The sequence below is a fragment of the Puma concolor genome, chromosome D2 (assembly GCF_028749965.1).
Source record: "Puma concolor isolate L17-30 chromosome D2, mPumCon1.1.hap2, whole genome shotgun sequence".
NCBI lineage: Eukaryota > Metazoa > Chordata > Mammalia > Carnivora > Felidae > Puma > Puma concolor.
In genome coordinates this window covers 70,845,059-70,860,212 of record NC_141677.1, presented here as the reverse complement: position 1 = coordinate 70,860,212, position 15,154 = coordinate 70,845,059, and the positions used below count along the sequence as shown (strand labels likewise).

General features: G+C 42.2%; 1 protein-coding gene across 6 annotated transcripts in view; it reads right to left on the bottom strand.

The window, feature by feature from the left end:
• The window catches only part of VTI1A (vesicle transport through interaction with t-SNAREs 1A), a 349,036-nt gene that overhangs the window by 87,717 nt on the left and 246,165 nt on the right, over window positions 1-15,154 (bottom strand). The window contains exon 9 of one of the 6 annotated variants that reach the window (XM_086680877.1): window positions 14,433-14,853. The exons of the other annotated variants lie outside the window; for them this stretch is intronic. Coding sequence (XP_086537003.1) covers window positions 14,850-14,853 — 4 coding nt within the window. The 3' untranslated portion in view covers window positions 14,433-14,849. Of the gene's footprint in view, window positions 1-14,432; window positions 14,854-15,154 lie in introns of those variants that run through there. 6 annotated transcript variants of the gene reach the window in all.

Here is a 15,154-nt window from a genome sequence, read left to right as displayed (position 1 = left end):
GCCAGGAGATTCGAGAGCTAAAGGTGACGTCTCACGAGCCCAGTTTCTAAAGACAAGCTTTTGGATGCCTTCAAAGAGTGGGTTTTACTAATCCCGGATCCTCAGGGAAGATAGAAAGAGATGATAGAAAGGTTTGGGAGAAGGAAAAAAACTGGGCAAGGAATACACTACCCTTTCTTCTCTATCCTTTCATTTATGCCGTCTCATTCTGGAGATTAAATAAATTACGTTCTTCCCACCATCGGGGGTACTATACGCGAGACCACTCGAATTTTTCTGCCCTGAAAATGGGCCCCATTTGTTACTGACTTGTTAATTCACACCGAAATTAATTCACAGTGAAATGTATACCCTGAAACACACGCCATCCTGAAAGCCTCACGACTTCTGTGAGGACTGGCTACTTAACGTTACTCCGCTTAGCTCATGTTCTGTGAGACTGTTCAGTGAATACCGACTGCTTATGATTTATTTCCTATCACGCTTCCTTCATGTAGGTAACTCCAACTTCTTAGGAATTACAGCAGTTCCCCCCCCCCCCCCCCCACCACAGGGTTCTCATTAGGGAAAGAACGTGCCTTCTCTCTTTGGAGAGCAGTTTTGCTCAGCTCTGTCCTAGGTAAGCTTTATAGAGGTGGCCAGTGGACACAAATCCGAAGCAAGTGCCAACAGAGCCACAGGCTAAAGCAACGGGACAGTAGGCTGAGCGAAAGTATTCTGGGTTTCCCTGCTGTTGCCTCTTACGTCGTCAGAGATGGAAGGACCATGTTTTGCTTCCAGCCATCGTGAACTGATAAGGGGTCCTGCTCTCACGGCCACCACGCAGCTCCTGCCGCGTGCAACTCACCAAGTGCGCTCGACAGCGTCCCAAATGGTTTGTGTCCTGGTCGAGGAGACAAGGCCACCGACCACGTGCTTACATGTTGTAGCAAATACCACGTTGCCATGAATGTTTTTAAATGCTTACTCTCAGTTTCGACACTTAAGATGTCCCAGGCTGACACCAGATAGTTCACGGACCAGCGTGAGGAGTAGCTCTAGACCAAAGGATGAATAACGTTCGCTGGAATGATTTAAAGCTGTCACCTTGGCTCTAGCTACGTGCCTCTCGTCCAGATTCTACCCGACCTCCAAACTCTACCGCTTCCAACAAGACAATGCAAATCAGGACCTAGTCCGTGAAAACAAATTTAACTCCAAGATAATCTGAATTCCTCGAAGCCAATGAAATTGTCTACCGAATCTTGTGTGTATGCACCTTTTTCTAGAAAGTCCAGATGGGTACATGGCCTAGAAACGGTTAAGAGAAACTAATGCCTCAACACTTTTTCATTACCTGGCAACTCTAGTTACAAATTTCAACACGCAGCCACCTAAGCTTCCCTGGAAAATACACACACCTGAGGGGACTGCTGGTTTTATAAAGCCTCCCCAGCTCTGGTGGGTGGGCTATTTCCCTGGTGTTTCAAAACACTGTTGTTCTGGGTTAAGAAATAGACTGGATTTGTCTACCAAAGACTTGGATAGCGACGGGAGGTTAACTCTCTCCAAAAAATAAATAAAAATAGCCTCTTAAAAAAAGAGTGTCACTATTCTTCAGCGTTACGGAAGTATTCCCTACGTTGGCGTCTCAGAAGCTTGGAGGCAAGCGAGGCATCCAACTTAGAAGGGAGAGGTGAAAGTGTAGAGAGAGGAGGTAGGGGCTGCTTGGAGGACAGGTGAGCGCTGGCTGGTATGAGTGATGGGGGCGGGAGTATCCAGGTGGAACCAGAGGGAGTATCCAGGTGGAACCAGAGGTCCACAGAGAGCAGGGCCGAGGACATCACCAGGAGGTGAAGTTACCATTCCAGTACACACAGAACCGTTTTAAGAGGAAATCTATCCCTAGTGCCCAGACCATGGTCTTTACATACTATTTCCCACAGAAAGGAACTAGGATTCCTTGTAGAAACAGCTGATTCCATGTCTGGGCCAGGAACCCGGGGTATCTTATTCTGCTAGAGAAGAAAGCCTAGGGGGTAATTATATTAAAAGGTGACCCGAGGCAACTAGAAGGGGCTCCTATTGATCACAGATGGGACATTTGAGCATCAAAAAGAGCACTTACTACAAGAGGCTTATGCATATGAAAAAAGATAAAAACCCAAGTGTTTATAGCAATATTCAGTGACAAAGAAGCCTCACTGGCCACAATTCCTCACTGGTGGAATTCAGCGTTTTGAACATTGATAAATGGAAAGAAGCATTTATGATGCTTTTCTTGTATGAACTGTATTTCAGAAGAACCAAAGAGTTGATAATGGTAAGTTCTTCTAAATAGAAAAATAGCTAATAAATGCAGAAAGAATGACAGAATTGAAAATCACCACTTGTAACCCCTAACGGATGTATGCAGTGATATCAATGGTTGGTAAAACCATTAGGTTAACAGGTCCATACAGAATTTCATAATGGACGAATCAGGCTGACCCTACCTGAACCCACTGATCAATCCTGACATCAACACAAGTTGTTCTGTGCCTCCTTAATGTGATGCCATATAGGTATCCTGCCTCTCATTCAGTTTTTAAACTAATGACTAATTTACAGGAACAATAGAGAAGAGAGGAACATGCTGCACAGCACAAGGAAGATGCAGAGGCCAGATACATAATGTGAACATTTTTACACGACAATGATCTGCTTTTCTTCAACAAATAAGTACAGTGAAAACTGGCGGAGGATCTATAACAGATTAAAGGACACTTAAAAATGCATCAGCCAGGGGCGCCTGGGTGGCACAGTCGGTTAAGCGTCTGACTTCAGCCAGGTCACGATCTCGCGGTCCGTGAGTTCGAGCCCCGCGTCGGGCTCTGGGCTGATGGCTCGGAGCCTGGAGCCTGTTTCCGAATCTGTGTCTCCCTCTCTCTCTGCCCTTCCCCTGTTCATGCTCTGTCTCTCTCTGTCCCAAAAATAAATAAAAAACGTTGAAAAAAAAATATTTAAAAAAAAATGCATCAGCCAAATGCAACAGCTGTACCTTCTTTGAACCCTGACTTAAATTGCCCAACAGTATGGGGACATCTGTGAAACAATTAGGGAAAATTGAGCCTGGACAGGTTATTATTATTATTATTATTACATTTTTATTAAATCTGTGAGGTGTGATAGGGTATTTGTGGTTAGGTTTTTAAAAAGTTATGCTATATACTCTAGAGCTACAAACGGAAATATTTACAGGTAAAATCAGATATCTAGGATTTGCTTAAAAATACTCTAGCAAAACAGAAAAGAAAAAGGGAAGGGAAAAGAAAGCAAGAGTGGCTAACTGTTGGTAATTGTAAAAGCTGGGTGTTGGACAACATGGAGTTCATGACACTATTTGCTTTCTGTGTGTGTGTGTGTGTGTGTGTGTGTGTGTGTGTGTGCATATGTGAGAGAGAGAGAGTAAATTCCTGCAATAAAAGTTTTGTTTTTTGTTTTAAAGAGAATCTCGCAGAAAATAAAAAAAAAAAGGACAGGCAAGCTGATGAAAAACACAACCCTTATCTATTGAGTCTTGGAATTCAGGCCCATACTTGCCCCAGCCCCGGGGTCTGTGGGAGGGTGAGCACAGGTCATACGAAGGAGTTCGGTCTCACTGGTCTCTGTGGGGCAGGGTGACTAGGTGCATGGGAACTCACGGGGAAAGAGCAAGCGTGCTGAATCCACAATCCTCAAGAGAGGCTGGGCCAGCCTTCTGATTGGTGGGAGGGAAGGAGGTGTCCAGGATCTACTCTGGGAGAGGCAAGCAAGAGGATCCCAGCCATAGTCTAGCTTCCTCTTTAACCTCATTCTCAGAGCAAATGCAAAACAAGTACCAACATAACATGCCATCTGGAATTCTATAATGCACTCCTGGCAACAGGCCATGGCAAGCAACCCTCAGAGCTGTAGACGATTGGCATATTTAAAGGCCACACACATCTTTTCTTCAGCCCTCTGTCTATCCTCTTATATGTTATTAATGCATTTAGAGAACTGTAATAAATTTGGACTTGGAAGGAGTTTGGTCAAAGGCAATAACACCAAACTTGATACACAAATGACCTATTGGGACCTATAATATCTCCATGCCAGCTTTTTTCAATTAAATGACCACAACTAGCAAACAACTATTAACATGGGGCCTGTGTGGGATACAAAGATATGCAGTGTCTGCAATGGTGAGCCACAAAATGCTTGTAGAAGAAAAGGGAAAAAAACCCAGTTTCTCATATAAGTTCTTGAGACAAAGATGTTATTCAGCTTTACAATCCATTGGAGCTCCTCCCAGGAATATTCCACCAGTTTCCACAATTGCAATTGGAGGCTGCCTTGATGGAAAATGTGCTAAAGAACCTGTAATATCCGTGTAATGTCCACACCTGTCCTAAACCCCCAGAGAGTCAGGGACTCTTGTTACTCTACCCTTGGTGACTAGAGCTACCTCAAATGATTCCTTCATCAACTGAAAACTAAATAGAAACTATGCCTGATTGTGCTGTTCTTTAGCTGTTTTCTGGGGCTATCCCATGTATTCAGACTGTGTTTACTTTTTTGCACCATTAGTCCAGGACATTGGTGTACCAAGCCATTGCTTCCTAGTCAATAGCAACCATGCTTTCTGAACCACAGATCCAATCATTCAGCAGGGCGGACCGCTTGAAATTGAGATTATCCTGAGGATTCAGGAGGTCAGTCTGTCATATAGAGTGCATGCAGGTCCCGGTTATCCAACAGAAACTCAGCATGACCCTTCAGCCTAGGCCCCTGGGGTGGCAGAGTCCATTCTTAACATAGAATTAAGAGGTGGACAGAATGGCAGGGGCTTATCTGGTTTAAGCCTTAGCTTCTTGCAGAAAACTTCACACAGAACATTCTACAGCTCTCCCCTGACTTACAATTGGGGTTATGTCCCAATAAACCTATCGGAAGTGGAAAATATTGCGAGTCAAAAAAACATTTGTCATACCTAACCTACTGCACCACGTAACTTAGCTTAACTGACCTTAAATGTGCTCAGAACTCTGACATTAGCCTACAGTTGGACAAAATCACGTAATACGATGCCTATTTTATAATAAAATAGAAATAATATGCTGAATATCTCATGTGACTTATGGAGTATAAAATCATCGAACACAAAGCCTGTTTTATAATAAAAAATAAATATGTTGAATGTCTCATGTGATTTATTGACTACTGTAGTGAAAGTGAAGAACACAATGGTTGTATGGGGACAGGATGGTCGTAAGTGTAGCCATTTTGACCCTCACGATCGCGTGGCTGACTGGGAGCCGCCCCTGCCCGGCAACACGAGAGAGTACTCTATGCTGTGTCGCCGGCCTGAGAAAAGATCAAAATTCAAAGGCTGAAGTATGGTTTCTACCAGACGCGTGCTGCTGTCGTGCCACCGTGACACTGGAAATTTGTAAGTTGAACCGCCGTACGTTGGGGACCCTTTGTACTTCACTGGGAGGTTCTGAGTCTGAGGAAGGACGCTGATGACGTTGCAGCAGAGTTCTTCATTTACAAGGAAGGTCCAGTCCTGTCGGAAGCCCTGTACACAGCGAACCATCTCCCCAGTAGTCACTTAGCCCCCAGCCCTAGCCAGACTACCATTGCTGCCGCTTCTACTACCACTAACACAACAGTGGTGATGACAATAATTGCAATATCAAATATGTAGAGTTTTTATTTTCTTTTGGGTCTTTACTTCAGTTGTTAGCTTATAAATACCATCATAATCTCCACTTACACATTAAGAAACTGAGGCACAGAGAGATTAAGGGGCGCCTGGGTGGCTCAGTCGCTTAAGCACCGGCTTCGGCTCAGGTCACGGTCTCGGGGTTTGTTGAGTTCGAGTCCCATGTCGGGCTCTGTGCTGTCAGTGCACAGATCCTGTTTTGGATCCTCTGTCTCCCTCACTCTCTGCCCCTCCCCCAACTCGTTCCCTCTCTCTCTCTCTCTCTCTCAAAAATAAATAAACATTAAAAAAAAAAAAAAAAAAAAGAACCCGAGGCATAGAGAGATTAAAATAACTTGTTGGAAGTCATAAAACTAGTAAGTGGACAAAGCCAGGCTGTCTGTCTCAAGAGCAGTAGTGTGACTCATTATGAGATACTGCCTCTTATCATACTTACGAGCACTGGCTCTGAATTAATAATCTGAATTCTAAATGGTGGCCTGACTTACAAAAGTAAATGTCCGGATTTTGCCTGAGCTCATGCTCAGACTGGACTCGTTCTTCTTAACTGTGGTTCCATATAAGAAGCGCCTGGAGAGCTGTTAAGAAATACTGATGCTGGGAACCCACTCCTAGAGATTCACATTCATTCCGTCCAGGGTAGGGCCTGGTCACCTGTATTTTTAAAATGTTCTGCAGGCGGTTCTCAGGTGCAACCAGAGCTGAGAACCACTGGGTGCGACTGAAGTACTTTGCAAAGGAAAAAAATACATTTGACATTGCTGTATACCTTCTCTTCCCTCTTGGATTGTCACAGAGGACAATGGTGTATTAAAGGCTCTCATTCAAACTTACTTGAATATGGAACCCTTGTTGTGCATAGTGTCTAGAAATGTAGCTGGGAACTGCTGTTCTAACCACTTGGAAACCAGCAACTTAGGTTAATAAATTTGGTTTCTCTCTTTCAAACAGAAAACTCTGCACCTTTAACACCCAAGACGAAAATTTATGAGAGTGAAAGTCTCTTTCTTCAATAAGGACACAGAAGATCCTTAAGCCAGCTTATTCTCTTAACTAAAAAAGATCCACAATCTCATAGTTGAAAGGGACCTTAAATGCCATCTAATTTCTCTTGGTACCACTAACACACACACACACACACACACACACACACCCCAATGCAGAAATCCTTTCTAGAGCATTTTTCCAGATGGTCATCCAGCTCTAGCTTGAACAGTTCAATGACAAGAGACCTCACTCCTTCACAAGACAACACATTTCATTGTTGGACGGATCAAGTCTTCTTTATATGGGCTCCAAATTGCCTCCCTATAACTTCTACTTAGTCACAGCTCTGTTGTTGTCTGGAATAATGGTATAAAGTCTCTTTTTCTTTCAAATGAGTGTCCTTCAGCACATCATTAAGGCGGAGCATCGTACATTGGAGGGAACACAGAACTACACAGGAGCCAAGACACTCAGATAGGAGATGTAGGTCTGCCTCAGACCTTATCTTTCAGCAACTGAAGCACTTCAGGCATCAGTGTATCATGAATAAAAACAAAGACAATGAAAAACTTGTCTTGCATAACTGTAAGCATCAAAATAAAAGTCTAAGTGAAGGCTTTGTAACTGAAAAGTACTCTACAAACATGTTATTATATTAATAGATAATTTAAAGTATTATATTTTTAAATTTTTTTTTCTTTTTTTCAACGTTTATTTTTATTTTTTGGGACAGCAAGAGACAGAGCATGAATGGGGGAGGGGCAGAGAGGGAGACACAGAATCGGAAACAGGCTCCAGGCTCTGAGTCATCAGCCCAGAGCCCGACGCGGGGCTCGAACTCACGGACCGCGAGATCGTGACCTGGCTGAAGTCGGACGCTTAACCGACTGCGCCACCCAGGCGCCCCTAAAGTATTATGTTTTTATACCTGAACAATTCTTCTGTCATTTGGCACATGTATTGTGTTTCCGAAGTTACGAACATTGGATTTGTTACCTAACTAGATTAACGATGGTGAAGGAGTGCTCCATGACGCCACCCATCTGTTACTTGCATCAATGATTTAGTGATCAGAAATCAAAGTCTTCCAAGGTGGCATGGGTCACAGAGCACTGATGCTGTCCTTCAGGAGTCTGGCAGACCAGAGGAAACAAAGAGAACTCTGGACTTGAAATCAGAAGGTCTGGGTTTGGATCTGCCATTTACTAGATAGGTGCCATTGAACAAGTCCATTAACCCATTTCCCCACACATAAAAAGGGAGGATGATAACATCAATCTAACCTACACTACACTTAGGATAAAGTAAAACGAAATGTGTTAAGTGCTCAACAATAAATGTTACTGATTCTCATTTCAGAGCATTTCACCATTGCCATGTTTTTCAAATCAGTGAGAAGCCGTTTGAAAAGTACATTATATTCTCTCTAAAGTAAATAGAACACTTGGGTACCTGGATTCCACCTGGATAGAGTTCCAACTCTGCCATTAATTCCCGGTGTGACTCACATATTAGGCCTTCGGTTTCCTAATTTGTAAAATGAATTAATTGGACAAGCTGATCTTTAAGCCCTTTTCTAGGTATGGTTCTGGGACCACCAATATTCTTACTGCAAATCAAATTGGAAAAGTTTCAGAAGTAAATTGGTTTCTGAGATCAATTTAGTTATTCCACAATCCCCAAATACTTCCACAGCAAAAACAACATCTTCAGTTTGCAAGTCTGTTTGAAAACTACCCCCCTTTAGGAAGATATATTTGTTTCCAACTAAGTTCTGCTAGCCACGTTCCTGAGGTGAGGTACCAGAATTAAAACAAAAAAACAAAAGGAAACAAAACAAAAAAAAACAACCCTCAATAAAACCAGACATTTCTCCAAAGAAGAAATACAAATGGCCAATAAGCACATAAAAACATGCCTGACATCTTAGAGAGTAGAGAGATGCAGATCAAAACCACAATGAGATAGTTTCTCACTATCTCACTACCCCCTGGGATAACTATAATCAAGAAGACAGACAATAACAAGTGTTGGCGAGGATGTGAAGAAATTGGAACCCTTTGCGCGTTGCTGGTGGGAATTTAAAACAGTCCAGCTACTTTAGAAAACAGTTTGGCAGTTCTTCAAAAACGTTAGATACAGAGTTACCATATGACCCAGCCATTCCACTCCTAGGTATACAGCCAGGAGAAATGAAAACACATGTCCAAGCAAAAGAAAAAAAACCAGCACGTGAATGCTCATGACAGTGTTGTTCATATAGCAGCATCATTCATCTTGTCTATCAGTTGACAAATGGATAAATACACTTTGTATATCCATACGATGGAATATTAGTCAGCAATCAAAAGATGTGAAGCACTGATATAGGCTACAACTTGGATGAACTTCGAAAACCTTACGCTAAGTGAAAGAAGCCAGACGCAAAAGATCACATACTGTATGATTCCATTTAAATGAAATGTCCAGAAGAGCCAAATCCGTAGAGACAGAAAGTAGATTAGTGGTTGTCAGGGGCTGCTGGGAAACAGAGAGTGGCTGCTAATGGATACCAGATTTCTTTTTGGGGTGATGAAAATGTTCTAAAATTGATGGTGGTGATGGTTGCACGACTCGGTGAATACACTAAAAGCTGCTGAACTGTATGCGTTAAGTGGGTGAGTCATATGATATGTAAATTATATCTCAATAAAGCTGTTAAAAACACTCAATAGAAGCACATCATCATTAAGTTACCAGGACCAAGGATCACCTCAATTTAAATCGAAGTGCAAAGAACACGTGTGTTTGTGTAAAACTATTTTATGTGGATAATTGCTTTATATGTTCGACTGCTTTAAACCCATTTTTGCATTTGGATCATTTTTCAAGGAGGAGCTGAAATTTAAGGAAGTAAAATTGAATAAACAGGCTATTGTGGCACAAAAAGTACATTTCTTTTATTTCACTACCTAGGATTGACTCAGCGGTGTAAAATGCCATTTAAAAAAAGAATGACAAAGTTTGAATGAGAAAATGTATTTCATCGTGGAAGATAAAAGTCTTTCCTTCTCTACAGTGAATACAGGTAATTTCAGAAGCAGCGGCTCCTAATTATTCACTGTTGAAAAGCTAAAAAAAGGTTCATATTGAAAACAGTGACCTCCAGTTTGCTTCGTGAATGAAGGCAGACACAAATTCTCATTTTCCTAGAATCCTGGTTGATAACTGAGTTGGGAAAAGCATGCATTTCTTCATTACAGTGCAGTCGACTGTTCATTTAAATAACAATAAGCTGCATAAAAGTCACAAAAGCATTATCTAGCAATTCCACAGTGTTGAAATGCATTATTAGTACTAACAATGCCAAATAGAGTAAATAAATGACTGGCTTCTTATTTTCAGCATTATTCCTGATTACTTAGCTTTATGAAAGGGTAGCATTATTATTAGCGGTGCATTCAACACCTTGGTCAACACTATTTGCTTGGATAACTCTTGAACTGGAAGGGATTTTAAAATAGAGCTATGTTTTTTTCTAGGTTATCCAAGAGCGAAAAAAACCCTACGATCCACTGCTTATGTATCATACATTTTTAACAGAAAATATTTGAAGAACCCAACTTCTGTTCACTATATATGTGTAAAAAGTGGAATTAAGGTCCTCATTAAAGATAGCACACTTGGAATAGTACTTATTTAAAAATGTAAAATTTACATCAATAGTTTAACTTTACATCATTAGATTTCCTACCAAGAACATGCTAATGCTTCCATTTTTAAACTTCCTGGAGTCCAACCCTTTTTTTTTTTTTTTTTTACTTTTTTCTTTTTTCACTCCCTGAAATATGCAGTACTCCACAAAATGCCACTGATTAAACTTGTTACGAGAGCACCATCAATCGTCCGAGTGCATGGCAAATAAAAGGAGAGATTTCAAATCATTCACTCCTGAGTCTCTAGTCTGCTTTGGTTAGATGAAAAGAGGCATCTCAGTTAAAGATCTGAGCCATATTTGGCTTTAACAGTGCCTGATCGAAGTACGACTCCCCTGAAATGGGGTGACAGGATATATGCTTATAAAGTGGTATCATCCTAAGGGGAACATTGCACACCAGGGTGATTGACTCTCCTTCAGGAAATGGAAGTTTTTTGGTGTGTGTGTGTGTGTGTGTGTGTGTGTGGGTGTGTGTGCACTGAAGCCTTAGATTATGGTGTAGGAAGGGAGCAGGAAACACAACAAGGAGCACATTAATATTCAGGTAAAGGATTATGTGAGTAGAGGGAGAAATTCTTGAAGGGTGTGGCACACAATGTATTTTCTAAAATGGGCTGCAACAGTACTTCCCATCCCACTGGTTTTCCACAGCCTTGCCCTCCCCACATCAAGGGATAGAGTCTGGGTCTCACCCCGCTGAAATGTGGTGGGTCCCTGTGACTGTCTTCATGATTAGAATGTCCCAGCGGTGACACTGTATAACTTCCTAGGCTAGGTTAGAAAAAGCCATGCAGCTTCTGCCAATCTTGCTCTTGGAACGCATCTTTGGGGCCCTGTGGCACCAAGCCGGAGGCCGCCATGCTGTAAGGAAGCCCAGACTAGCTCCTGCAGAGAGACGACCTGGAAAGGCCTTGAGACAACGAAGCAATGAAGGGCCCAGGCAGTCCCTAGCTGCTACGGGATCTTGTCTCTTCCCAAGTGTTTCCGCTCCAGGCTCTGTCTGAAGACAATCTCATAAGAGACTTGGAGTCAGAACACCCAGCCAAGCTGTTCCTCATTTCCCGACCCACAGAAATTGTGAGTGATAACGAAGTTATGGCTCGTTACTGTTACGCCTCCATGTCCCTCTTTTCTCTTATTTGGCTAACTCACACGTACTCTTCAGAACTCAGGCTGGGCATCACCAACCCCAGGAAGTCCAACAGGGCCAAGAACTCTTTGTGTACACTTATTGTTACATCGTGTTAAAGTTTATGAAAACAGTTCTTGTTAAGGTGTGTTTTCTCACTAGATTGTGTATATTGACAAGGAGATACAAATTCTTTACATTTGTATCTTTACTGTCTAAGGCCTCCCTTGCTCACAGCAGCTGGTGCTCAGTACACGCGTGTGGAAATGAACAGGTAAAGGTAAGTTGGCTTCAAAGGACTCCTTTGGTGACAATGTCTCTAATGCATTTCAAACATCCCATGCTCTGCCCTGATCTCATTTGGAAACCTCTGTCTGGTAAATTCCTAGGAGAACACTGCATCAGAATTTCGTTCGTGGCATTTTCTCTCATCTTCCACCCTCATTCTCCGTACCTTCAATCTTGGACCATACTTGTGTGTATTCCTCCTAGGTCCACTTTCTAGATGGTCCACTCCACAGTGGCCGGTTTCTATCCCGAGCACCAAGAATGGCAGTTCACATACTTGGGGTTGGCTTGGTAAAGCAGTGCATCTTCCCTGTGTGAGTACACTTTTACAAAGTCATGACTGACTCAGTCATCTCTTTTCTGGGGTTAGCAACTCTGTCTCCAACGAGTCTGGAAAATGCACCTTCCTTAGACATGTTCAACAGGTGATGTCAAGATGCACTCAAATGATTTAAGGACAACCTGCCAAAGTCCTCAGAAGCTTACTGCGCCCTTGAAGTAGGTCATCCTCGGGAGCGGTTGCTTTTCATCTACCCAGCAGGTGTGTGTCATCAAATAAATATCTTAAAATGTCTTCCAGCCAGGAACAAATATCTGGCAGGAAAAAGGAAGTGCACAGGCTCACTGACTGGAGGTCTACAAGGAGAGCATGAGCCGCCTTTATTCAAACATACGAAAACTATATTTTTATTAACAGCATGGTTCCACCCCTCCCATTTATTGTTCCCTGTCCAGTCACCTGCCCTACTCCCCCCAACTAAAAGGCTTCCCAAAAGAAACTAGTCTCAGTTTTTAAACTTCATTGATAAAGGTTTTAACAAAGAGGGTCCCTCAAACCTGGCACCACAAAAGCATATTCTTCCCCCCCCCCCATAAAACTGTGATTTTAATAACAATCATCATAATAGGTAAGCAATCTTGGCTCACTTGGCTCTCTCTCCTATCTCCTGCCCTCTTTCTTTTCTCTTTTCTTTCCTATTCTTTCTTTCTTTCTTTCTTTCTTTCTTTCTTTCTTTCTTTCTTTCTTTGTTTTTTTTAGTGTTTAAATTAGTCATTAGTTTCATCTTCCTTCTTTTTTGGCTCGGAGATTCAGGAGATATTAAAATTCAGTAATTTGTGATATTTCATTTTTGTAAGATGAGGAAGAACTTAAATAATATGGCACAATTTGTTCTTGAATGTTCCTGAGCCCAGTTAGCAGGTATCACTGGACCCAAATATTTAAAAAAATTATTATAAGAAAACATAAGCCTGTGGTTTAACCCTGACTTCAAAGTTACGGGAACAGCTTAAAAGAGGAAATATTTGGGCTCAAATGTGGATAAGTTTTGGTTTTAATTTTATGCACATTACTTATAACTCCCAGAGCCAAAAATAATTCTAAGAGAACCATGAACACGGTGCACATCATGTGAGATTGAAAAGGCTGGCTCGTAATTATTTCAAGATGAATTGTGTAGACCACTGCAATTTTTATTCACATGAAGGTTATCCACTAATATAATGGTGGATTTTGTGAGATCAGGGTTTTCTGAACTCACTGTGTTTTCTAGACACTCAGATACCGTTTTCCTGACTTTACCATACCTGAGCATCACCTGAGCTAGTATTTACTTAAATGTTTTCTTTAGATCAACTCTAAATTGTCCTTTTAAAGAAAAAAAAATCACCTCATCTCAAGCAATAAGAACAGTAAAACCATGTTCTTAAATTTGCTCTTTTGGGGAAAAAACTGAGTTAAAGTAAAAGCTGCCTCTCTCAGAAGAAACATAAGTGGCTGATCTTTCCATTGATAAATATTTATTAAGCACCTACTATGTGCCAAGCCCTCTTGCCGATGCTGGGTTTATGGCAGCAAACAACACTAGGTTGTTGTTCTTGTTGGGCTTATATCCTCCGGGAGGAGATGACAATGAACAAACAGATACATAATATAATTCCCAGTAGTGACATGTGCTATGAAGAAAGAGCAGGGAAAGGGCACAGAGCGGTGACAGGGGTATTTGAGCAGAAATGCAACACAGCATGGAAAACAGTGGCCTATTCTAAACAGAGGTAAAGGTCTAGAGAGTTCATAATATTACCTGTCTCCATTTTGACTCTTATAAAACTCTGTTATGCCCCAAGACTAGGTCTGAGTGTGGTTTACCTTCCTCAGACTGCTTTTCCAGTCATAGAGACGACTGTGTCTCATAGGCTGAGAGTGTTCGCTGGGGAAGGCCCTTCTGGGACAGGCTGGCCTGGATGCAACCGGTTACAGGGGGACATTCAGAACACCAGAATGGGACCACGGTGCTAGGAATGGAAGAATAGAAGGAAAGAGCTGGGCACCAAAAAACCAAAGACCTGTTTGGCCATTTTGCTATTTTGCCTGTGGTCTCAGGGTAGCAATCTCCATGTGCCATAAGGAAATTATTTCATGTGCCAACCTTGGCACACATATGTGGGTTGTTCAGGCCCACGGTGGCCCATGCCCCCCAGCTAAGGTGGGAGGAGCTGGTAAATACACACCTTAAGTATTTTCTGAAAACTCTGATTCTCAAGTTATTGACTGAAAATATCAGTGATAATCTAAATGAAGCATTTGAATAGTTTATAGTTAATAGTTTAATAGAAGCTTAGTCTGACCTTTTATAAGTTTATTTATTTGAGAGAGACAGAGAGAGAGCACAAGCAGGGGAGGAGCAGACAGAGAGGGGGACAGAGGATCTGAAGCAGGCTCTGTGCTGACAGAGCCCCATGTGGGGCTCGAACTCACGAGCCACGAGACCATGACCTGAACCAAAGTCAGAAGCTTCACCGACTGAGCCACCCAGGCGCCCCCATAGTCTGATTTTTAACAGGCATTTCAGTTTGACCACATGCATTACTTATGTTCCTTGGAGGCTGACTGCATGATGAGAACCCAGCTGGTATCAGGTTTCAGACAAGGAGAGCTGAGCGCTTAAAGCTGATGGACAGGAGTAGCTGCAATCGTGGCTGAGACTTGATAGTTGTGTGACTTTGTGCAAGTTACTGAACTTTTCTAAGCCTCAGTTTCCTCATCTGTAAAAGAAAATAATAATGCCTCCCTTACAGATTTGCTCCAAGGGGTAAATGAAATGAAATTACATAATGATTATAGAGCACTTTCCATGTAAGTGCTTTTTTTTTTTTTAACGTTTATTTATTTTTGAGAGAGAGAGAGAGCAGAGGAGGGGCAGAGAGAGAGAGAGGAATCGGAAGCAGGCTCCAGGCTCTGAGCTGTCAGCACAGAGCCCGACGCGGGGCTCGAACTCATGGACTGCGAGATCATGACCTGAGCCGAAGTTGGATGCTTAACTGACTGAGTTACCCAGACTCCCCA